Raw genomic sequence first — 26,203 nt, 5'->3', positions numbered from 1 at the left:
TTCCTGGTCACTCAATTGCCCTTACAAAGTACAGCTCGAGTGGTATTTACCCGGCTGCATAAGCTGCCTCTTGTTAACTATTATTCTCTTTCAGTCTTCCTGGTTTAAAAAAAAAAAAAAAAAAAACCTCCAAATAAGGTGAAACCAAATGTGGCAAAAAAGTAGAATCGCTTGATATTTAGTACCAGAACTCTATGATGCCAATAAAATAAAATTTTATGGTGTTTTTTCAGTCATTAAAATGAAAGAATTCCTTTTATCATCTCTCCAGCAAGACCCTGTTGGAATATTTCACTCTGTGCATTCCATACCTGCCATTTCTTTCCTCCCAATAAAGAATGAAAACTCTCAACTTAGAGATGTAACATTGATTCTCAGATAAAAGCTATAAGCTAAATTATTTTCCTCTATGAGCCTTGTGGAAGTTAAGATAAAAGAATCAAAATTACTATAATATGTGTATATCAGGGGTTTGCTCCCTATGCATGGAAGAATGCAGAATTGCAGGGGCATTCATTTGCATCTATACTCTACAGCATGCCTACAGCCTGCAGTCTCAGATAACGTTTTAAAAAACAGATACAACTGTTTTCCAGATTTTTCACAATACATGAAAAGCAGGTGGTAGCTTGGTTCCACATGTGAGGAAGTGCTAATTAGTGTCATGAATACATAGATTCACAACAGAATATCTCATCATTATTATCATTTCAGACCTGCCAAATGTACAAAACCATCAAGATTGTAAATGAAAAGATGCAGTTGAAAACTATCAATAACTGAAGCAGCCTCCACTGAGACTCAAGACCTGAGGAACCAAGAGAAGTGGCCAGAGAAATCTGGGGGGAAAGGCCTGATGATTTTGTCTTCATGTGCAAAAGGTTGGAAAAAGGTAAAAAACAACGGGCCTTAGAGACAATATCAGAGTTTGCACCACAAAAACATCTCTTTGAGTAGAGGCTTATTCCCTTTCATTGACCCTTCATCCTCTTAGGCAAGTTATCATCTTCCCTGAGCTTCAGTCTTCTCATTCATGAACTGGGATTATAGATGCTCGATTCCAATGTTGTTGTTAAGGGTAAAAGAAACAACACATGAATGCACTTGCTGAAACTGGTGCTTCTCAAGCTTTAAGTTACACCAAATCACTTTGGGATCTTGTGAAAATCCAGATTCTGATCCAGGAGATCTACAGAGAGATTCTGCATTTCTAACAATCTTCCAGGTGTTGCCGATGTTATTGGTCTGTGGCCCATGCTTTGTGCAGCAAAGGTTTAATACCAAAAAGGTGAGCATCGTTGAACTAGATGCAATTCACCACTGTTCCAAGAAAATAGTACTTCTTATCTTCACCATGAAGACTAACCGCATCCAAAATTAGGTGAACCCATAAAACCCGGCATGCTACAATGATGCCATCCTATCAGTTTCCATAGTTCCTAACCTCAAGTCATAACAAATAAAATTTACCACAAGACAGGTTCGCAACCCTGGTTACTCATAACCACATAGTGAACTTTTGAAAATTACAGATATCAGGGCCGTAACCCAAGAGATTATGATCTGATGCCAATTATGAGCAACTTTTTCATTTCCCTAGGTGACCTCGATTAATGGAAATAGACACACACTATAGAATGCAATTAAATACTCAACTGTCAGGTGTGGTAATATAATCTTAGAATTGTCAAACATCAAAATATTCGGTTCATAGTAAATGACATATGTGAAGATGAAAATCTAATAAATGATAGAATATACATAAACTCAGTTCATTATATATGCAAAATTTTTCAATGCAAAATTATAAAGGAAGTACTTGTAGTACAAGGTTCCTACTACAAATTCTTGGGCACACAGGGCTAATGAAGAAATAATATTCATAGCTAAAATCACTTTAGCTCTACTAAAGTAAAAAATGACAAAGCCTTTATCTATACCCTAAAGGTTACAGCATGAATTGTTTGGCCAAATGTCATAGGAATTGGATGCATAGGAGCAATAGAGATCCCTTTTATCTTCTCTAGCTCTCCTAGTCCACACAAATAGCTAATATTTCAGATGGACCTCTTTGCATAGAAACCTATAGAGGAGATCATGTTTAGATTAGCTCGTTCTGTAAAAGAACAGCATTAAAACAGTAAATATTTACAATATGAGTCCTGTGGGAGGGAAATTTCCAGATTTTATTGTATAGAAAGTTCCCATTTATGTTATTACATATATTATATATAAATAATATGTATTATATATATAAATAAAATATGTATATTTTTTATACAACCCAGGGCCACGAATAGACACTTAAGACAATTAAGAAATAAAAATATTGTAAGCTAGCAGTTCTCAAGTGTGGTGTCCATGTCAGCAGCATCATCAGAATAATCTGGGAATTTGTTATAGTATGTGGCCCCACTCCAAACCCACTGAATCAGAAAATGGGGCAGGGTCAGCAATCTGTGTCTGAAAACTCATCTTTGAAAGCCACTGTCACCTGCCATATTGATCAGTCCTTAACCAACTCTATCACTTCCTTCCTTCTATTCTACCATTAGCAGAACAATACAACCTCAGATCCTCTACTGCCATGTCTTCCCAAAAGCCTACTTTAGGGATAAAATGCCCAGAGGAATTAAAAGGACAGGCAGATGATTCATCTCTCCATATAATTTAAACTTCGGTATTGAATTAATGAAAAATCTGATGCTCCAAGTTTAAGCTCCACTGTTTTTGCTTCTCATAGTTTTGCCATTACTGAATAGTACACTTATGCCCTCGGCTTTCATTTTATAGGCATGTGATGGAAGGACTGCCGATGGTAAGACGCAACGACTCCATTGCGCGGACAACAAAGGAAACTGTACTTCTCCTATGACATTAATTGTTTTCATGTCAAGGCCTATAGAGGCTAAACTTATCCATATTTCTATTTTGTCTAGGCCACTAGAAAACTGAGTCAACTGTGCAACAGTTCTGGCTACTACATTGGTCTTTATAATTTCCATTTACATCTACTAACTTTGCTCCAGATTTAATCTTATTTTATTTCCATATTTTCTTCTTGCCCCATTTCCTAATCTATGCTTTATTTTATTGTACTGTATTATAGTTGAAATATACATAGAATAAAGATATAGATATGGATCAAGATATATAGATAAAAACTACCTCAAAACCTTTCTAGGGTCTAGACAAGATATAAATGCTTAAACAATTTAAAAAAAAAAACCATGTACAATGTGTTAAATGCATTTTTCTCAATGATAACATCATAAATTAACTTACTGTTTGTCTTCAGGTTTTATAACAGATGGATCTGTCAAATTTTCTCCAACACCTCCAAGGAAGAAAGAAAATTTATTTAGCAAATAGGGATTTCATTTTCTCAGAAATTCAAGAAAATAATCAAATTTTAATTTCTTTCTTTAGACCTACATCTACTCTGTAGTAAATTAAACATCATGTGAGTTAACTGTACTATAAAATTTGTCCAGGCATGTTTGAAAGTTTTAGTTAATGCACTATCTCCCACTACCCCGTCTTATGCTATAATAAACTTCTAGGCCACAAATAAATGTTTTAGTGGTGTGTTCACAGTTGCTGATAGTGGCATCCGTCACTCATTTACTACTCATATATACTAGACGTTCTGATTGTATTTTCTCTAATTCTCAACAATTATAAAAATAAAGTATTAGCATTCTCACATCCTCATTTGACCAATGAATATGTGAATGTTCAAAGAGATTAAGGAATTTGTTAGAGGTCATACTCCACAAGTGGTGATAACAGGATTCAAGCCAAGCCAAAGCTCGTGCCCCTCCCACTAATGCATAGTCTCCTCAGATGGAATCCATCAGTGCTCAGCAAGGTGCAAGATGCTGTGCAGTTCCACAGGTACAACTTCTGCTCCATCAAAGACTCACATCATATGCTATTTATATAGCATCTTAAAACACTAGGATACAAACACACCCAAATTCTTGATCTGGGTGCTGATTACACACATGTGTTCAGTTGTAAAAGTTCTTTGAGATTTATGATTAATGCTGTATGTACATTCCTGAATTTACGTTATTCTTCAATAAAATTTACTAATTAAAAAAATGACACATAGGTGTAATTTAAAGCTAACATTTGTCAAAACAGGGATCAACGTCCAAAGTGAATCTGTTATATAATGCAAATGGCGAGGAGACTGACATCTGGCAGTGATAACATTTCACAAGCAAGCCGATCAACAGGTGATCGCATCATTTTGGCACAACGCAACGATTTCTGAGATCATCCTCTAATCAGCACCAGTTCTCTTTGCTTGGAAGAGACCAACCTTGTAGGAAAATTATTTTAAAATCATATGAAATTTATATTATAATGTACTTCTAATTGGTAAAAAGTTACATTTTTTAACCATTATTTTTTAAAAAGAAAGATTTTTGCTACGTTCTATGTTTTACCATATGCTAAATGTTTCACCTCCCTCTCCCCCCCCAAAAAAAAGTTATCCTTATAGTTTGTAGTCCTTTCCCCTAAGAAACTGACTTCCTTAGGAAAATAACCTGTTTAAGCGGGGGTTTTCAACCTTTCTTATGTCATGACTCTTTGTCAGTCTGATGAAACTAGCCCCCCGCTCAGAATAATGTTCTAAAATGCATACTTCAAATACATAGGATTATAAAGGACACCAATGACCCTGAAATACAGTTACCAAAATATTTTTTAAATTGTCGTATTGCAATACATGTGCTTCTTTATTAATATGTTAAATAACAGGATCTAGCATAATTCTAATAACTATCATATGATCCAACAAGTAATAAATACGAACAGTATTTTGATATATCTGTCAATACTGTAATGTGCTGTGTTAATATCTATAATGCTATTAAAAACAGTGACAGGTACTCTTAATACCACTGTGGTTTGTGGTCTCTATTATAATTGAAGAAAATGATGAATTTCAGTTATAGCTTAGTGAAAATAAAGGTGTAATTTGTTTTTCATCAGAGTTCACAGACCCTCTAAATTCTGTGCAAGGACACTTTAGAATCCCTGGCATAGAATCTCTTCATATACAGATTTTGATTAGCAAAAGAGAAAGTAAAAGCTGAAACACAGGGTTAAGGTCAAGTATGCAAAATGTGCTTTGCTCATCATTTATTTTTTTTTTAAAGAAAAATTCATAGGAAGAAACTGGACTTTTGATACTTTTCTCATTACAGATATAGCCTAGGAGGAATAGCCTAGAGAGAGCCTGCTTTTTGAACTATATAGTAAATAAATAGAAAAACACAAACTACAGAAAAACACAGACTACAAATCCTTTACATGTTAAAGCAAAGACCTGACTTTAAGCCTGCAATTTGTAACACTAACGAAAGCTTTAGGCTGATGTCTGAGTAAACCATAAATTTAAGCTGGGAATACACACAGTGCCTAAAGAAGTCATATTCATTGGGAAAAAGGAAGCTTCATAAGGAAATTTAAAAGATCTGTCAAGATCACATCAGCTCCCGTTTACTTTAAATCTTGTTGCTTGTTACGTAGGCAAGGTTCCACTCACAGCCCCACCACTTGTGTGACCTGGCCACCATAGTTAATCCCTGTTTTGTCATCTGAAAGTATGAATAACAACAGGCCTTATCTTACAGGGTTACTGAGAAGATTAAATGAACTATTGTATACAAACTGCTTAGCAAAGTATCTGACCCAGAGGGTGGTAGAAAATGTCAACTGTCATTTTTATTATCTTTATTCTAAAAGACCTCTTGTGAAGTAAAATCTTTTTTTTTTTTTACTGCTGATAAAATCATGTTCTGATTACCTCATTTCCCTAAAGTACTGTGTTTCCAAATGAATAAATCCCCTTATAAGAATGAATGTAGAGTATCCACAAACCTTTATATCGCTAAACCCAATCTGACAGTTCGAAGCTTAACTATTAATTATATGGTTTTGGGGGGAAAGGGAGGCTCACACGTGGGGCGTTCCAATGTGTAAAAAATGGAAAGAAGCGCAGAGAATAGATCATGCCGTACTACCTCACCACCACCATCCACTCTGCCTCTCCCAGCTAGCTATGCAATCGCCCAAAAGGCAACTTTAACATCAGAGCCCATCCTATCCATATATTCTCCTAGACATTTGAAAACAAATTTAGAAATCCCAATAATATTTCCTTACCAGCTTCAAGAGAGTAAATGCCCATGTACAAGTAATAAGCAGGATGTCCTCATGTGAAACCCGGAAACTTACATTCTGATCTCAACTACTTTGGAACATATCAGTGAATGTCTGCATCTGTAGAAAGAAGTTACCTTCTTTGTAGCAGCAGGATTTCATGATGATGATGTTAATGCTAATGTTGACTTATTCCAGAAACTGCTTTATTGAATAAAAATATCTATTATCTCCAAAAGTTCTTTGAAGAATATAATGAGCTTTTAAAAACATGCTCTGGACCACTGTCATTTCTTTGAAATGCATTTGTTTTTAATTCCCATTGCTGGAAATTAAATGTTGGATTTCAAATATAATGATGATGATTCAGGCCCTCACATGTAGGATTTTTAAATGGAAAGCTAATGGGAAACTACAAAATATTTACATGGTTGGAAATTGATCAAGCCTCTCTTTAAAATTCAGCCTCTTGGCCCAGTGTGGCAGCTCCTGGGTTAATGATTGCCAATCTCTTGAAAGGATGTAAAGAGGAAGAAAAAAGAAGAAACCGATAGAGTAAACATCCAGAGTGTTTCTCATTCCTTCTTTCTCTTAAAACAAAAGGCAGACACAGCAAGCTGATCTGACTTTGACTCTAAAGACACTGAAGCTGGGGTCTCCCTGAAGTACCAGCAGGACCACAGAGCTAAGAATAGACTACCTACAACTGACAATAAACTTCCATTTTAAAAGGCCACTCAGAGATGAAGATTAACAACAACAATAACTAACATTCACCGAGGGCTTACTACGTGTCAGGAACTTGTCTCATTTCAACCCCTTCACAATCCTATGAATTAAGTGAATATTTTCCTCAATTACAAATGAAGGAAGTGGGACTCAGGGTGGTCAACCCTTGGTTACCCAGCTAATTCATGGGAAAGCCAGGAGTCAGACGCCAGCACTGCAACTCTGGAGCGCCTCCTTTTAAGAGCTGCTGTTGGCCTCTCCATCTCCATTCCCTGCCACCCAGACAATATACATGATCAGTCTAAAGACTAGAAATACTAACAAACAAAACTGAACCCAAAACCATTAAGATATTTTAAGAAAACATTATGTTCTTTCCATTTTTCCTTTCAAACCTGGTTTGGATTAAATATGACAATGCATAGGCCTTTGGCCAAGTATTTGGTACAAAATAAGTGCAAAGTAAATGTTAGCTAGCAATACTAGTAATAGAACTGCTTATAATTACTATTATAAGATTTGTATTCTCCATAAATTCAAGTCTAACCAATTGGCTAAAATTCTCCAATAAGTATCTCAATTTCTTCACACTCGTTCTATGATGTCCACTCTTCCCTTCTTTGAAGGTCAGTGTTTTGACATAGTTTATTTGGAGTGGCCTATTTCTGCAATTCACGTAATTGCCCAATGAAAGAATAAAGTTAATTCCCTTTTACCCCAAGACCATCAACACAACATTTGTTCTGTTTAATGTCACTTTGGATTACTAAGAGACATAAAAATCCCCAAACATAAACATCATTAAACAAAAACCTATTCAAGTGGAATACAAAATACACTGAAGAGTCATCATTAATTCCTTAAAGTTTTTCTTTGGTTTTTTTTTGTTTGTTTCTGTTTTTGCTTTTTAAACAACTCCACCCAAAACTCAAAGCGAAGATACTCAAGTACAGATGAAAACAATCAACCTCTGCCCAACATGAGCTACAAAAGCAGATGTCTTGGGCATCGGCATGCGGGGTTTACATGGATCATGTACTTGCTGGTTTAAAAACTGAATCATCTTGACTGTTTTAACTTTGTTTATATTGCTTCCTAAAATACTGGGGTTGAGGGTTTTAAATATAATTCAGTCCTATAAACAGCACAGATCTGAAAAGACAGGACTTAACGTATAATTTTAAAAGTATATACACATCCTTGAGCATGTGGCACAAATTTCAATCAAAACACCTTTGCAGTCTTACTGGATATTGCTCATGATGCCCCAGGATTGCCTATCACAACTATCCCCAGCCTCCGAGGCTGGTTTTCAGCCCAGAATCCCAGGACTGGAGAGGTGCAAAAGTTCGAGACAACAAGAAATAGGCCCAATCTGCTTAAATGAACCATAACATGGTTATGTCCTATGGGAATGAAACTCATGAAGAAATCAAAGATAGTATAGCAAAAAAGAAAGAATAGATGGTCAAACCAGCTTAAGTCTGCAGCTCAGCTCCCCCTAAGTAGCTGTGCAAACTTGGGCAAGGTATTTAAACTTTCTGGGCCTAAATTCCCCATAATATCTACCTTGAGGTGCTGCTTCTGGGATTAAATGAGATAACCTCTATGAAAGTTCCTGGGCTAAATCCCTTATTTAAAACCAAAGCCCCAGTCAGTGAGCCCAGGGACTAAACTTTGACCTTAATACATATTTCGTTCTGTCCCTGCAAGGGAAGCCTGCTAGAGATACTCGGTTTCGTGTTGTAGGATTATAAATCACATGTGAGGTGTTGATAGTGGGGAGATGCACTGATCAAAGGCTTCCGTTAAATAAGACTACACCACATCATCTCAGACTGAGTTTGTACTTTCGTAAACTGACATACTAAGGTACACAAAGAGAGCAAGCTAAATTATAAATTGCTAAAGCAATGAGCTCAAATCATGAAAAATTCCCAGAAATTAAACTTTCCTGTGTGCATAAATGCTTGCTTACGTGTATTATGAACATAAGATCAAGGTAAATTATAAACCTGGAAAATCTAGTGCAAAAGTCATTTCCCATTTAGGTGTCTTTAAATTTTAGACAGCTAAACACCTAGCTATAGGTTTCCCTTGATGTAAATGGGAAACAACTAAGTGGGTGCTCATGCTCTTCACTGTACAATGTCTAAAATAAGTGGCCACATCGCCATTCAAAACTAGATAGAGCAATTCCATGCATTACCCATCCTGACTCTTACAAGATCTCTGGGGACACCTGGTTGGTTATTCCCACTTAGGAAAGTTTCACAAGTAATAAAAATAATTCAGGAAATGGATACCATCTTTCAGTTTTCAAAAAAAAAAAAAAAAAAAAAAGAATGCCTTGGAATGTCTCCACTGAAAGCTTAACCATGGCGTTGAGTAAAAAAAGAGTAGGGTCCAATGTAGGTGAAAATGACATGAAGAAAGCATTCCCTGGTTGATGTTTCCTGAACTTTGCCTTTTACTTGTTGGATCAAGTTCTAGGCTAGTAATTACCTTGCAAATCCAAAACCAACAGTTCTCCACGAGTGTACTCATAGGTCCAGTGAGAAAAAGCCAACATCAACTCCTCCAAGGTGCTGCTGGGGGCAATTTCATCACCATTGTTGTTGTTGTACTTCCGGAACTCTCCTGTCATATACTTCTCAATGGTCAGCCATTGGTTGGTCGAATGGCAGTAGATTAAGAAAACTTCCAGGAACCTATGAAGGGGAAAAAGGCGTTTGAGTCCCCACAAGGCAGCAAAGGAGGGACTTACGCTACTGAACAGTCAGCAACAGGGAGATTACCTAACTCTGGTCTGAAGCAGCCTCAACACATGTCTCTGTTTTTCTATGGAACAGAAAGATTAGGGGTTTTTCCCATGCTTACCTACCACCTTTCTCTTTGAGTAAACTTTCCAACTCTTTTATGAGTACCAAACAACTTTTCTTGCTGTGCTCTATAACATTCCTTGTAAATGAAACAATAAAATTTTACTACAAGTCCTCAGCACTGAATGATGCTCTGTCTTGGTAAATGAATGCTAGTGTATGGAGACACTCAAATGAAAGTAATAAGAGTTCATTCTTACAAAGTTCCTAATTTCCATAAGACATCAGGGTAATAAATTATGCTTAAAACAGAAATGTTTTTCTGTCATAATGTTCTTGGACATTAGTAACTACACCTGGGATCTGCCTGTTTCATGTAGAGAAGTTAGTCAAGGCCCCTGCCCAAATGTCTCTTTTCTATTCACTTAAGGTCAGTGATTTATGTATCCCCGGAATATCTAATTCTTTTTACCAGTCTCCAGAACTATAAAAGGAAAAACCCAAAAATAAGGTCTTGGGGCACTTCCCCATGGGTCTCATATTTCTCACGACTAATAGGGCTGAGAAGAAATTGCTAGAAATTCCTACTTGAAATAAAGAAACAGGGTGACAATATTTCCTCACCTTGGTGTGTAGGGAATGGTTTGTGGTTTCACTTGGTTGAAGGTATAGATCAGTTTTTGAGCAGCTCTTTGTTGTTGAATTTCCTACCAAATAGGGAGAATTGATAAAAATATTGGTTTATTACCACATTCCTACTAATTAATGATCATAGAGTTTCTAGAGGCCTCCCACCACCTATTCAATGCCCACCACTCTTCACTCCAAAAGCCAAAGCTCTACAAAACAAAAAGTAATAAAATACCACTACCTCCAAAAAAGAATAGGCTATCCTTTGGGTTGAAGACAAGGGCTTTCAATCAGGATGTAGCCAGATCTCCTTTCTTTGACCTGTCCATCTGGGCTCTGGGTCTCTGACTTACCCTGAGACAAAGGTGAAGCACAGTGCTCTCCTGGAAGATTTCATGCCATGTCTGCACAACTTCAGGAAGAAAGGACTTCATAATGAAAACCTGCCCGGACTTGAGAATGTCATCCTCAGACCAGGTGCTGATGACTCTCATGGCTTTGCGGAGGCCACCGTCCATCTCCTCTCGGGACAACACCTGGATCATTGCAGCTCTCCCATGCTGGGACCAAGAAGACACGCTTTTACCAAGATTCAATGGGGAACTCTCCTCCAGCCTGTAGACAGTTACTTCTTCTCCTGCTGCAAACAGAAGGTAGGCAAGGAGTCCAGTGAGAGCCCATGTCTGTGACATGGACAGCATCTTAAATACCAACTCAGAATCAGTTTAGTTTCCCAAATGATCAGAGGAGAATGAGAATTTCACCTACACAAGAACTAATAGAAAATAAAGGCATGGATCTGGACACATTTGTGTTATTTATTGTCCAGAAAAGAGGGAGAGGGAGAAAAAGGACAAAGCATCAGATGATATGTAAGAATTAAGTTGTTCTTATTGTAAACTATAGCTGGACAAAAACAAAATCAACATAGTAAGCACGTGCTTCTTTCATTAAAGTAAAATACTTCTAAAGAAATAGTTTGACCCATGTTTTTCATTATCGTCCCCCTTATGAACATTCTTAAACATTTTTTCTGTTTTCTAAACTGACCCTCCCATGACATTTTAATACCAAAATAATATACCATATATCTATCTATGTGCTCTCTCTCTCTCTCTCTCTCTATATATATATATATATATTTGTGCTTTATATATAAAAAGGAAAGGATGTTTTTGCTCCCTTGCAGGGTGATATCATCCCCATTGAGAATGCATAGTTTTAACCCAATCGAGTTAGACAGAATCAAGATGATAACCCAGAAATTCTCCCCGTTTTCTGTTCCTTTGGACAAGCATTTAAAACCTCATTTTCCTCATCAGTAAAGTGGGAGTGAAAGTAACACTTACCTCATTGGGTTGTAAAGATTAAATATGTTGACCCGGCTAATGTGAACTAGAACCTTAGATACAAACTCCATCCACTTAAAAGATTTTAGACACAAAATGCTCTTTGACTGCTATACAGCTTCTACTTTTAGGCTTTTGAACAATTCTTATGCAGCCTAGACCCCACTTAATACAGTGTTCAATGCTTTATAACAAAAATAACATATTGTATACACAACTTCTGTCCAGCCTGTGGTTAATTTTCCCCTTTCATTTGCTTTGAATGGCTTGTGTGTGTGTGTGTGTGTGTGTGTGTGTGTGTAAATACTATACTAGTTTACCAACAAAGGGATTTATTTGCTCACTCTTGCATTTACTTGCTTACTAATGTCTAGTTAATGCTTAGTGACATATTTTCAGGTATTTATTCTTGGTGCCCAGACAAATACCCCTGAAGATCGCTTCAGAGTTCTAAATACCTAGAGGGTTTAGAACAGAGTTACCAAGTTGCAAAACATGGATCCAAGGAGAAGGCATCTGCATCAACAACGGAGCCACCTGATCTGTCCCCATGTGAAGAGTGTGAGGAGACTCAAGATCTAGAACAGTGTGGGGACCCTTGTTATATTGTCAGTTGGCTGAACAGAGAAACCCTGGTGGCCTTGTCTAATGCGAGCACATTTTCTTCCCTACTCCAGCCTTTAAAAATGACATTTGCTCTCTGAGCTAAGAGCAGCTAGTTTATATGAAATGAAACAAACAAATAAAAAGACAATATACAAAGCATTTCTCTTCAGATGCCTGTTAGCTTTTGCTGTACTGACATTTATCGCTTTCTTCTGTGTTTATTACACATGGTTGGTTGGTTCTTTTCTTTCCTACTTCCAGCCTTAAATTGGTGAATGTCAGGTGCAACATTATGCTTTTTCCCCAACTGCTGCTCATTATAGGTACCATCCCCATAGCATAGATGCCGGCCAGGTGGTTAACAAGAGTTTCCATTTTAGGAAATTAATCTCACTAAACTGCAACCATCAGCAAAACAAAATTTTCAACTAAAGTGATACAAAGTGGTTTCCCTTTTGATTGACTATACGTTAATGCCTTCACCCTTGGCACAGTCTCAAGAAGGTAGAAATGGCACTCACCAAACAGTTGGATTGGCGTAAATGGTATGGTCTGAGAAAGCCTCATTAAATTGTTCCTTTCAATGGCTGCAAACAAAACAGATTTACTATTTTTAAGTATGCACCAGTGGGTTGAATCTACAGCAAGCCTCCCTACATCAATATATTCATATAATACTAAAATATTTTATTTCAAAGAACTCCTATTTTTACTTTTATCAAAAACATAATGTATAATATGGGATTTAAAGTAAACTATGTCTTCTAAGACTGGGATACCTCAGTCTTAGAAACAAATATGAGATTATATATCATGTTCTGAGCTAAGGCTGTCACCTCTCCTCTCCTGAACACCAAATCACATGCTAATCCACATGGAACTTTCTTTTAAAGGGCATTTTAATCTATGGCCTTCATTCCCTGGTTTTTCTTTTCTTGAGCAAATCTAATGCACAGTGGACTGTGGAGACATCTACTGTTGATTTTGCACAGTTCACCTTCTTTTCCCAGAGAGAGCTAAAGACCAATTTTAATTAGAAGCGAGTGATCTGCATTTTCCTGTTAAAAGCCGTATCCTAACATATCAGTCGACATGAGCTATGGTATTCCTCACCAGAGACTTTCTTAAGTTGACAGCTGGAGTCAAAATAATGGATTATAGCTGAGCTAAAAGACCTAGTTATAAGAGCCTGGAATGTGGAGCCTGGAATCCACTGAAGAAACACTATTCACGACAGAGGAGAATTCGGGATAAGGCAGTCTATTACTGGACCCTGAACATATGACCTTGACAGAATAATAATGAAAAATTTTACACCATTAAACTCCCACTCATGTACTGAGCTTTAGATAGTATAAAAAGCTTGTCTGTGTATTATCTCATCCAACGCTGTGAGCAATGATGCCTAAAAGACCACCCAATAACACGAGTCCATTTGGTTGTAATATTGCTTTGCATTTCACAGTGTTTCCCTCAATTGTCAACTAACCCACTGGCAGGTTGTTCCTTGGAAAGGGCAAATGCGATGATTTTCACTTTGACAGGAAGACAACAGAAGCACTGTGAAGTGCTGTTATTTAAGGGAGTCAAGACCCTTGATACCTTGTTTAATAGTAATATTCTTATACGGTGTGTTCATGAACTTACTGTGCTAGAATGGCATTCACTCAGGGGTTATGTTCACTGAGGGTTCAGTGAGGGTACAAAACCCTCCCTCAGAAAACTAGTCTCAGGCCTATCTCTTTCCCGATCCAAAATCTGGAGATCTCTGGCTTTGGGCTGGCTTTGAGCTTGTAAGGAACTTTTATATCTCAAGGTCATCTTTCCCCTTCACAATATCGAACTAGTCAATACAAACAATATTTTTTTTAAAAAAAAATTTGTCTACGGCCATGCCACCCTGAACAAGCCTGATACTGTCTGATCTCGGAAGCTAAGCAGGGTTGGGGCTGGTTAATACTTGGGTGGGAGCTCACGTACAAAGATCAGATGCTATAGGTGTAAAAAAAAAATCAAGTTCTCTTAAATCCTAACAACTTGTTTTCCCAAGTCAATGGCAAGGTAAGAAATCTAAATGTTCTTCTCATCAGAGTGAACAACTTTTTAAGCTGGGAGTCATAGCAATACTACAAATTCATCAGCGTTTCTGTTTATAACTGCAGAATCACAGACGTTTAGCTCAGTTGACATCTCTATGTGCACATGCATCCTACCTGAATAATGATGGTGAGGCTCTTGAGGGCTTTTTAAGGAGGCTGAGATTTCTGAAATTATAGAGAAGATTGGCATTTTAATTACTTGGCTGGAGATAAATACATGCTTCTGAATATATTGCCTTCAAAGTTATTATTGAACAGGTTAATCAGAATGGCTTCTTGGTAGTTGAAAAAGATTGCCTAATATCCTTTAACCACATTATTGAGCATGGTATTCTGACAGCTTCCAATCATCAATGCAATATCTCCAAACATATTTATATAGGGAATTGAAGAAAGACAGGTAATATTAGCCTCAAAGATGTATTTCATCTGAACCAATTACACCTCTGGGTTGCAAAAGGCACTCAGCTGCCCATCACACTTCATGACATCCCAGAAGCACAATTCTCTGAGCTCCCTACCAAGATGCAGTACCCATATAAAGACATTATTAATACCAAGTTATTAGCAGACTACTTCACTGACCTAAAATGACAACAAAATAAAGAAAACATATTAAGAGGTATATAACAGAAACAAAGGAGTGGGTGGAGATGAAACCAAGGGATTTGTTTGGTTACAGAAGGACTGTGTGTTGGGAACACCTCCTGCAGGTTTAACTGGTTCTCCTCTATGTGCTCAAGTCCTAAATTAAAAGGCTCCAGAGAAATTCTTTGCAACACTTTTGTCATTTCATAAAATCAAAATTAAAGTGGAGAATTTCAGTCTCATAGTGGTAACTGCTTTATACCTAGTAGACTAAGCAGCATAATGAGCCCAATTTCATAGATCTCTCTGGCTTCTTATTGCTGGATAAGAAAAGGAACAAAAATCCCTTCCTTTGGGGGTGCTTGGTAAAAAAGTAAGATCAGCAGAAAAGACTTTTTCTTTCTGAGTTCATTTAATCATGACAATAAAAAAAGTATTCAGTTCCCACTATAGGTCATGCTAAGTGTGACAAATGTAAGATATGTCTCCCAATCTAGAGAACAGCAAATATGACATACTGGGAGAGAAAGACGTTTAAACTATAATCACAATATAGTACGCTAAGTTACATAATAGAGGTATATATAAAAGCTTATGGAAACTTCATAGACAAATAATAGGCAATATTTAAAGAGTATGGGCATCTAAGACTGAAACAGCTGAATTTCAATCCTGGCTTTATCACTTAAAGAGCTGTGAGATCTTGTTCACATTTGTTCAACACATGTATTGAACACCTGCTATGTACCAGACACTGGTCTATGCTTAAGAGAAAGAGCAGTAATGAACACAGATAAAGTCTCTGGTGCGCTCTAGTAAAGGAAAATAGAAAAATAAATAAACTAACAAGTAAATATGTAATATATACAGCACACTACTTATGTATCAAGTTAAGAGAATTAGAAAATATGGGGAACAGGGAGGTTACTGTTTTATATAGGGTGGCTAGGTAAGACTGCTTTGATAAGGTGAAATTTGAGCATAGACATGAGGGAAGAGAGGAGTCATATGTCATATAGATAAACGAACATCATTCCAGGCAGCGCTAACAGTAAGTGCAAATGCCCTGAGGCAGGACCACGCTTGCTGTTTTAAGGAGAGTGTGGCCAGAGTGCATTGTGCTGAGAGAAAATAAAGTTAGAGAGCTGGGGAAAGGGAAGCCCCGGTGTACGGTGTTTGGATTCTGCTTTTACAGACTGTGATGCAATGCCATTTGAACAGAAGAGTGACTTGATTTGACTTTCAATTTAAAGGGTTATTCTCACTGCCCTTTGGAAATAGACAAAGAGCAATAGTTTGGTGGTCATCCTATAATCCAGGAAAATGATGAAGAGTGGTATGTGGAGGTAGCAAAGTGATCACAGTCTTGACATATTTTGATAAGGACTTACTGATGGGTGAGATGTAGAGATATGAGAAAATGTGATTACAAGATTTTGGCCTCAGCAACTGGACAGATGGAGTTGCCATTTCCTGAGGAGGAGAAAAGAGGTGGAACATTTTGTTTGAGATGCCTTCTAGACACCACATGGAGGTATAATAGGTGGGTGGTCATATTCCGCAAGGCAGAAATATTGAATGTAAGGACTCATGATCATAAGCCTGGACATTTTGAACTGGGGTCAGGCTGTCAGGAGCATTGAGAAAGACCAAGCAATTTGCAGCCTAGCCTAGAAGTAAAAGGAAACCATTGAAGGTTTCCACACACATGATAATTTATTGTTCAGAAAGATAATTCTATAGGAACATGGGGAAGTTTAAAGAGAGAGAAAACAAGCACAGTGCTAACACAATATCAAAGGCAAAAGAAAGTATACATTTTTTATTTAGGAAAATAAATGTTGGTTTACGGCCATGCCACCCTGAATGTGCCCGATCTTGTCTGATCTCGGAAGCTAAGCAGGGTTGGCCCTGGTTAGTACTTGGATGAGAGACCACCTAGGAAGACCAGGTGCTGTTAAGCATTAAAAAAAAAAGAAAAGAAAAATAAATGTTGGTGGCCTTAAGGCAGGAGCAGCGGGATAAAGCGAAACAGACAGCTTCTAAAGATAGGGGGGTAAATGTAATATAGAGTCCAAAGGCAAAGTTGATAGCTAAGAGCGGTGGTGTGGGTGTGAGAAGGGCACTATGAATAATGAAGATTGCCAGCTTGGGTAAATGAAGAAGAAGCTATCAGAGAGCATAAGAGTTAGTCAACAAAGAAATAGAAGAAGAGCCAGAGGAAGAGCCTTACGAAAACTTTAAAAATAGATAATATAGTCAAAGTCAAATGCCACCTGTTTGATGAATACTAAAAAGAGGTCATGTGACTTAGCAGTTGGAGTGGAGTTCAGTAGAATGATAGAAACAGATGCTATGGGCTAATGATCAAGTGTGAATACTTTCCCAATTAATTTGGAGGTGAGGGACAGGAGTGACAGTGTGAAAGCTTGGTAAAATCCAGAAAAATGTTATTTTCTTCTTTTGTATAGAAAATTCCTTAAATTTCTTTGTAGGTAGAAGAGAATAATTGACTGTAAAGGAGGTACTGAAAACCCAGTAAGTAGGGTGAAACACGATTGTAGAAGAGAAGGAATGGAGCTGGTAGATTGTGGTGAAGTTGGAGTGTAGTTATTGAGAGCTTAACTAGGCTGTTGTCTCATATGGTTCAGCCCAACTTAGATCTTTGGGGCAGAGTCCTACTGAAACCACAAAGGAAAAAGTATTCATGTACAATCTTAGGAATGGCCCTTAATGAGCAAGATGTAAAAAAGTGACAGTAAGAGTAGTTGAAGTGCCTATGCCAGCTCAGTGGTTATACCCTCATGGAGAAAACTGGAAAATCACAGACAAAAACAGGTAATTCAAAAAATTTTAAACCAAACATCAGTCCTGATTTACCTGGAGAAAGACAGTTAACATTCTACTTGTCTACTAACCTTTCTACTTTGCATCGTAGCTGAAAATCGTAGAATTTCAAGAACTACAAAAATCCCAGCAGAAGAGTAAACCTCATCATTAATAAAATGAAACAACAAAAATAAAATGTTTAAATATAAAAACTTACTTCCAACTCCATTTGAACTTCTCAACCTGTTTGAAAAATTAAAGTTATTTAGATAATACTTTGATTTTTTCAACGATCAAAGAAAGGAAAAGCATGTGAAACAGTAACATTGAAGTCTATATGTATATATGTGTGTGTGTGTGTGTGTGTATTTCTTCGAAAATATCAGTTATATCAGATCCCTATCTTTATCAATAGAGAAATAGTTTATAGCCAAACAATTATTTTCATAGGAAAATGAGTACCAGATATACATGTAATTCATTTACTGTGTATGCCCTAAGTTAACCGAAAAGCAGTTGTTGGTTTTAGTTTTATTAGCTATGTGATCACACAACATATATAAAATTTAACTGTGTTTGTCTTGTTCTAGATCAATTAAACTAAAGGGTTCCTGAACTATGCAAAGCAGATGTCTATAAATTAGTCTGTGTATGTCTCTAGACAAGCGTACAAATCAGTTTCATTAGCCCACTTGGCCCCTAAACGTTCACAGGCTGAAATTAGCTCTCTTTAAATTGTTACTTGCCCTGCTCAAGTGCGCAAGTGGCCACAGGCAAGTTTGAATAAATGCGTTCAAAGAATATCTCCAGTATTTAAGGTCCTTAGGGAAGAAAGTACAATTACAATTATTGTTTAATTTCATGCTGCAATAACACACGACTGTGCATGAGCACAAACTACTGAACCTTTTGGAGAAGAAATTCATGTGTACTTTAAGTCTAGAGGCAGGCTTGCACAGAGAAACCTTGAGGAAAGCTCCAGAAAAAAAGGTCACCTTCAATGGAGCTGTCTGCAAACTGAAAGTCACATTCCACCTGCTTGCTCTCAACTGACCCTTTGTAGGGTAGATGATTTTGAATTCTGCTCCTATAGTTGTATGGATAGTTAATTTGATGATATAACTGGAAAAGTCCAGTAAACACTACAAACAAAACAAAATAGTCTTTGCTAGGTTGGTTTTCCAATTATATTTCTCTGAATAAATAAAATTCCAGGAGGATACTCAAGTCTACAACCACATGAGTTCTCTATCTCCTCCTTCCCTCTCTATCCCTATCTTCCTTCCTGTCTCCATTGTATTCAAAGTTACTGCCTTGACAAACACTAAGGATGTTAAAAAGAAACCAAAATTTAAAAAAAATCAATTTCATAAACAAAAAGAAAAAATTGTTTTCAGCAAGAATTATTTTAAAAACTAACGAAAATACTTAATCAAGTCTTCACTCTAAGTATTTTTCTTTCAGCAAGACAACTTCATTTCCCCCACTTTTTATAAACAAATTAAACCTGTGTTCTCAATCAGGTTCAAACAAACAAACAAACAAACAGACACAGAAGTCAAAGATGCTTAAAGACATTTAGAAATACTCACAGGTAGTTCCTACTGAGGTTGGTGCTCTGGGAATTCCACAAAGAGTTTTTACTCAGATCCTGAGCAAAGGGAAAGGTCATTATATGTTCACCCAACATTCTCCCATCCCAAGTTTCCAGTAATACATTTGCAAAACACACTTCTTAAAGGGTATAGTTCTTTTCTTTCCTCTTCGTCTAGCTCAATATTTTTCTTCTACTAAACATACTAAGCCTAGGCTAAAAAGATGAATAATGTTAATACAAAATTAGAATAATTCAATATATTGATGGACTTTAACAGAATGGAATTATTTTTATAGAAACATCAAAGAGAAAATGTAATATGTAATGGTTTTTAAAGAAATCAGAGTGAACATATAAAATCAGTTAATGACATGAAAGAAGAAATGATGGTCAATGTGGACAGGAAACATCAATCATTACATTATTATGTCTATCATCAGGAGATTATTGTTTCAGTTGATTACTTAGAATAACTTTACCCTGAAATTATTTCATTCTATTCCCTATTTAGATTCAACCATTATTTCTCGAAACCTAGTACATTCCAGGCATTACTCTAGGCATTTCCATTGGTGTTATTTTTGTTACCCATTATCAATAGTCCTGTTAGAATAGCATTAGCCCCAATTTAGAGATACAGCTACTGAAGCTGATAGGTTAATTGACATACATGGCTTTGAAACCTAGAAAGTGGCAGAGCTAGGATTTGACAGGGCAGACAGGTCCCTGCCTCCAATTACTTTCAAGTTGTCTTACATATTAGTTTCAAAACCTTTCACAGGCTACATTCCTACAAGAACATTTGATGTTGTTAGCATACATTCATACAGGTAATGTGTAGATAGTTTCTAAGTTCATATAGAAAATGTTCAAACCAAACCAAAATTAGACTTCCTGGGTTAGTCTGACTAGATCACACTTCCCACATAGTGGATGGCAGTAAAACAGGCACATTTTTGTAGATGGTAAGAAAAACAGACTGCAAAATCGGAGAACCTCAGTGTTGGAGAAACACTGAGGGTCCTTTACCCTGCAATGCCCAATTCCCCTCCAACACATCTGCAAAGAGGTTTGCTCAGCCCATTTGACTAACCACACTAAGAGAGGAACTTAGTACTTCCAGAAATAAACTATTCCATCCTTGGAAAGCTCCACTTGCTAAAAATTCTTCCTCAAATTAGGCTGAAATCTGTCTCCCAGTAACTTCTATATGTTGATTCTAGCTGTACCTCTTAAAATAAATTAAAAATATCTTATTTTACTTCCACATGGCAGCTTCATATATTTGAAAACAGTTTCGAAAATTCCTGGATTCTTTCTTTCATGCTAAAAATACTCAGAATAAATTATTGAGTGAATAGATAAATTACGTAAAGAACAACAAGGAAAGAATAAAGTAGGGGGGTGTGAAACAAATTGAGCAAATATTCAAAGTAAAGATTTAAATGTAATATGTAGAACCAAATTAAGGGACATCAAGGTAAAAGAGACACAGTTAAGATGTTAGAGAAGGATTGTGTGCAAGACTGTTTTTTTAAAAAGTATCAAATGAAAAGTTTTTACCTCTTGAGACTGCTTTATATAACTACTGACTTGTATAGCATGCCATTCGATTTCTTTAGTTTTCATCTTCTCATATGTAGTAGGTTCTAGACCTTGTTAAAAGAAAGAATAAAATTAGAGAATACATGAAAATGTGTTGCATTCAAATCAGTTCCCAAATAGAAAGACCTGAACACAGTGCACTCATCTCAGTTTAAATATAGTTTTTTTCTCTTTTTAGCAAGTTTTACCAAGATTCTTTTGTTCGTTTTTCAAGTAGTTGAAAGTTGTATATACTGTTTTTATTCTCCAATAGTTACCTTTACATTTATAACAATTTATGCTTCTCTATCAAAGTCAAGAATTAAATAATAACCTGTCCTCCCATAAAACACTTTCCCCTGTACCCTGTTATCCTTGCTTTATTTAAAATATGTGAAATTTTAGTTCCTAATTGTTAGGAATCCTTCCTTAACCACTGTATCAAGCATCATAGTAGACTACTTGAAATTATTTTTAAAAAGCAGAAACAAAAGATAGAAAGGAATGCCAGAAAGTAGGTTTCCTTAAAAGGATGACAAAAATCATTGTTATTATTTTTTACATGTGGTACCTACAAAATCACTAGCATACAGTGTTTGAATCAATTCTGAGAATAATACTTATTAATAGTCCCTGACTAAACATAGAAGATAAGGTTTTTTTTGCTAATGATTTTATGCTGGGGGTAGGGGGAGGCAGAGGGGAAGTATACAAGAAGTACAAAACAATTTATTGGAAAACCACAAAATTTCATATATGATATTTTTGTAATATCACGAAATTATGACAATTACGGTTGTAATGATAGTATAGTATTATAATTAAAGTAAAATGCCTATAGGAAAAGTTAGAAATATATTTTTCCTTTTCATTGTTAATTTCCTCAGAACTTTACTTTTGTTTAAAGAGAGCTAACTGACAAGTGAACTCCCTATCCTCAAGTCTATATTTTTTAAAAAATTCTTTTTTACAATTAGCACAACTTGAACAGGTTAAAAAAAAAAAAGGTTCTTAACTCAGGATGTGCTTCAAGGAAGATACTGGGCTTCTTTGCCTCCTCAGATGAGCCAGGCACCTGGACTTTGTGCCTAGGTCTTCTCTCCCCTTCTGATTATCATACTAAATGAGATTCTTTCCCAGACTCATCCTGCCACTCTTATCTTTCTCGGTTTGAAATTCATTGGAAAGAACTTAAATAATTTGTGGAGAGGAGGGTGGGTTTCATGCATGAAGGTAGTCAAGAGGTATGAACTTACACGTATAAATAATTCCTGGGGGTGTAATATACCATATGGTGAGTATAATTAATATCATATTGCAAATTTCAAAGTTGCTAAGAGCGTAAATCCTAAAAGTTCCCATCACAAGAAAAAAGAAGTTATAACTAGATGTAGTTATGGATGCTAATTAATTTGTTGTGGTAATCATTTTATATACCAAATCATTACATTATATTGTATTCCTGAAATTTATCCAATGTTATATGTCAATTATATCTCAGTAAAAAAAACAAAAGGGAATTTCAGAATGACGTTTACTGTGGAAGATTGCAGTTTGTCCCTAGAGGTGCACTGAAGTACAACACCAACTCTCCGTCTAGAATTTTTTAAAGTATGTAAAAAGGTATTTGTCAAGGGAAAAATGGGGAGATGGGCCTTTCTGTCTTCTCTCTTTGTGTTGAGCCTTGACTGAGAATGAGGGACGAAGGATGTGATAGCCATATTGAATACTAACAAGTCCATTAAAAACTGTTTATTTGTTTGTTTAAAAAAATGATATATAATAATTTAAATATCAATTTACAAAAAAATATTATACAGAACCTAAATATATATTAATAAAATGAAGACATTTAAAGTTGGTGCTAGAATTATATCTTTTGTGTATATATGATTTATTCAAAATTATGGGCTCTATTAAACTGTATGATCCAAGGAGAGATGACTAATCTCTCAAACCATATCTGTAAATTGAGGGTGTTCCAAATAATTTAATTTATAATGTCTCTTTAAGCTTAGGGCCCACGTGATTCTCAGTGATTAAACAGATAATTGAGTATTTTTATTTATTTATTTTTAATTTTTTATTAATTATTACCATTTATGCCTACAGCACCTGGTCTTCCTCCGTGGTCTCCCATCCTAGTACTAATGAAGCCTGATTCTGCTTAGCTTCTGAGATCAGACATCGGGCTTGCTCAGGGTGGCATGACCATAGACCATGGACCGTGGCTCCACTGGGGTGTGAACCCAGGACCTTCTGTGTATAAAGCAGACGGGCTAACTGCTACACTATGGAACCACATCCAGTATTTTAAAAATATAAATCAGGTTTTATCAACCCTGACATTGACATTTTAGGCTGAGGGCTCCTTGTTAGGGGGCAGGGCTGCTCACGAACTGCAAGACATTTAGCAGCATCTCTGGCCATCGCCCTTGGTTAGAAACCACCAACCATAGCAGCAAGCAGGTTTTAAAGAAGTGTAATAACATAGATTATAATACAATGTCTATTTGTACCTTAAGTTTGGTATTTCAAATAATTTTAAATCTTCATGAGTCCTTAATCACATAGTCTCTTCTGTTTAAAAATTAATAAATTCTCTTATTATCTAATGCAAGAAGTTCAAGGTTCTGATCATTGTTCTTAATTCTGTTCATAACATGCCCTCATCTTACCTGTCCAGGTTTATTTCACATTCTACACCTAGATCATAGTCATTTTTAGCTGGTCAACCCATCTTCCATTGTCTACGCACACCATTATTATTAGGTTTAAGGGATACTTGCTCATTGAATAAACTCTATTTGTTAGCAGTACTAAACAATCAACTCAACTCAATCCACTGAGCTCTATTTAAGTGTCCACGTCAATGTCACATGAACCTTAGGACTATAAAATTAGGCACACTGCTATAAATGAGACTAAAGGAAAACTGAGCCCAATTCAAAACTCTGAATATAAAATATTATCTAAATCTTAATTTTCCTTTTCTAGAACCTGACAACTATTCTATTAAACAAATGGAAATTTTGTCCCTTTCATAAAAACAAAAACAGAAGAGAGGTATTTTCCTAAAAGGGCGTTCTCACTCTCTCGTTCCCTCATCTCCACTTGCAAGAACAGCAAGGACCACCAGTGTTCTAAAGACCATGGTCTAAGGAGACTCCACCAGAGTGTTGGGGACCCAAGAGTGCAGACTGTTACATACTTAACTGACTAAATTTGGACACCGTCAGCCAGTTCTTCCTGCACTCCTCTTCCTCTAAGATGTTATTTTCTCTTGGCTCTGACCTTGATTGGTCACTTTGAAAGCAGGTATTCACTGTTATGACCTGGAGAGAAAAATACTCTTTGGAACATGCTGACATTAATCTGAAAACACTGAGTCACAGTAATAGAGGTACCATGATGAAGAGCAGTAGTTAGTAACACTGGCTGCACACTGTAATCACCTAAGAAGCTTTGAACCCCCATCACACATGCTGGCACTTCACAAGCATCTATGTGACTTTTCTACTTGCAGTTGTGATTGAGAATCAGAGTGGACGGGAGGGTTTCTCAAACTTGAATGTGCATCAGAATCACCCAGGGCTGTGTTAAACCACAGATCTCTGGGTCCCACCCCCAGAATCTGTGACTCAATTGGTTTGAGGGGAGGGAGAATTTCACTCTAGTTAAAGTTTCCATTCTGACAGGAGATCAAAATTTGTGAACCATTGGTATAAAGATAAAAAAAAAAAAATGTAAGGCTTGGATCCCAAAGAACTTGTGCTAAAATTCTAACTCTGTCACTTAAAAGCTCTACGAACTTGGGTAAATTACTTAAGGTCTAGGAGTCCCATTCTCTTCATCATTAAAATAATAGATAGCTAATGAAATGGTGCCATATGTACTTCCCAGAGGCAGAGAAGAAATGGGGTAAATTGACAAATTATAGAGCAATAAGCAAATGCAAGTTATTAGCGCTTGAGCTCAGTTGCAATTCCTAGTTGAACTCTGGCCATTTTAATGAGTATGAAAAATAAATCTATTTATTTTCATATTTCATGGGATTCTCACAATTCATGGTATTTTCTCTGAAAGATGAGCCTTCTTTATTAAGCTAAATCTCTCCCCCAAAAGGTGATTTCACGTCATTGTCTCAATAATTATCTCTTTGCTTCTACTTCTCATTCTAAAAAGAACTGAGTAGACTTCAAAAATGTGTCAAGATTATTAATACAGAAATATATACATATATAGGCTAGAAATATATAGAAAACTAAAGCCAAGCATTAAGATCACGAGAGGTGAAGTTTTGTAGAATAGCTAACTCAGATCTAAGGCTTCTTAAAAATAAATAAAAAGATTCACTAAATGAAAATGAAAGTATAACATATTGAAATTTGTAGGATATAGCTAAAACAATGATTAGAGGGAAATTGATAGCACTAAATGCTTGTATTAAAGAGAAGAAAGTCTCAGATCAATGACCAAAGCTTCTATCTTGACAAACTAGAAAAAAAAAAAAAGAGCACCTTAAACCCAAAGTTAACAGAACAAAGGAAATAATAAAGATAAAAGCAGAAATCAATGAATAGAATTCAAAGAAAAATTAATGAAACCAAGGATTGGTTCTTTGAAAAGATCAATAAACCTGTAGCCAAACTGGGCATAAAAAAAAAAAAGAACATGAATTTAAAACATTAGTAATGAGAGAAGTGATGTCACTACAGATTTCACAAATGATAAAAGGATAATATGATACTATAAACACTTTATGCTAATAAATTCAATAACTTAGATGAAATAGACAGATTCCTTAAAAGTTACAAAGTTCACTTAAGAAGAATCATATAACCTGAAAAGCTCTATATCTATTACAAAAATTGAATGTAGTTAAAAACTTTTTTACAAAAACAGTTTCACTGGTTAATTCTACCAAATAATTAAGATTGAAATAATAACGATCTTATACAAACTCACCCAGAAAACTGAAGAGGGAACACTTCCCACCTCAGTCAATAAGCCCAGCATCACTCTCATACCAAAACCAGACAAACACATTACAAGAAAAAGAGATCCAAAGACAAATATTCCTCCAGAATATGGAAACCAAAAAATCTTATCAAGATTTTAGCAAATGAATACGGTATATAAGAAAGATATTACTTCATGACCAAGTAGGGCTCATCACAAAATGGTTGA

At 36.1% G+C, this 26,203-nt stretch overlaps 1 protein-coding gene and 1 pseudogene across 14 annotated transcripts in view; one reads left to right on the top strand and one right to left on the bottom strand.

The window, feature by feature from the left end:
* The window catches only part of TRPM6 (transient receptor potential cation channel subfamily M member 6), a 164,414-nt gene that overhangs the window by 5,452 nt on the left and 132,759 nt on the right, over window positions 1–26,203 (bottom strand). For 13 of the 14 annotated variants that reach the window (XM_036238423.1, XM_036238425.1, XM_036238428.1 and 10 more), the window contains 10 exons: window positions 24,225–24,348; window positions 20,993–21,084; window positions 19,425–19,483; window positions 18,050–18,075; window positions 14,530–14,580; window positions 12,838–12,903; window positions 10,715–11,001; window positions 10,356–10,438; window positions 9,415–9,620; window positions 3,286–3,337 (listed from right to left, as the gene is read on the bottom strand). In XM_036238423.1, coding sequence (XP_036094316.1) covers window positions 3,286–3,337; window positions 9,415–9,620; window positions 10,356–10,438; window positions 10,715–11,001; window positions 12,838–12,903; window positions 14,530–14,580; window positions 18,050–18,075; window positions 19,425–19,483; window positions 20,993–21,084; window positions 24,225–24,348 — 1,046 coding nt within the window. The remainder of the gene's footprint in view (window positions 1–3,285; window positions 3,338–9,414; window positions 9,621–10,355; window positions 10,439–10,714; window positions 11,002–12,837; window positions 12,904–14,529; window positions 14,581–18,049; window positions 18,076–19,424; window positions 19,484–20,992; window positions 21,085–24,224; window positions 24,349–26,203) is intronic. The other variant, XM_036238420.1, reaches the window with a different exon arrangement.
* LOC118600985 lies at window positions 16,848–16,966 on the top strand (annotated as a pseudogene).

Source organism: Rousettus aegyptiacus, unplaced genomic scaffold, assembly GCF_014176215.1.
Source record: "Rousettus aegyptiacus isolate mRouAeg1 unplaced genomic scaffold, mRouAeg1.p scaffold_m13_p_3, whole genome shotgun sequence".
Classification (NCBI taxonomy): domain Eukaryota; kingdom Metazoa; phylum Chordata; class Mammalia; order Chiroptera; family Pteropodidae; genus Rousettus; species Rousettus aegyptiacus.
This window is presented reverse-complemented; position numbering and strand designations above follow the sequence as displayed.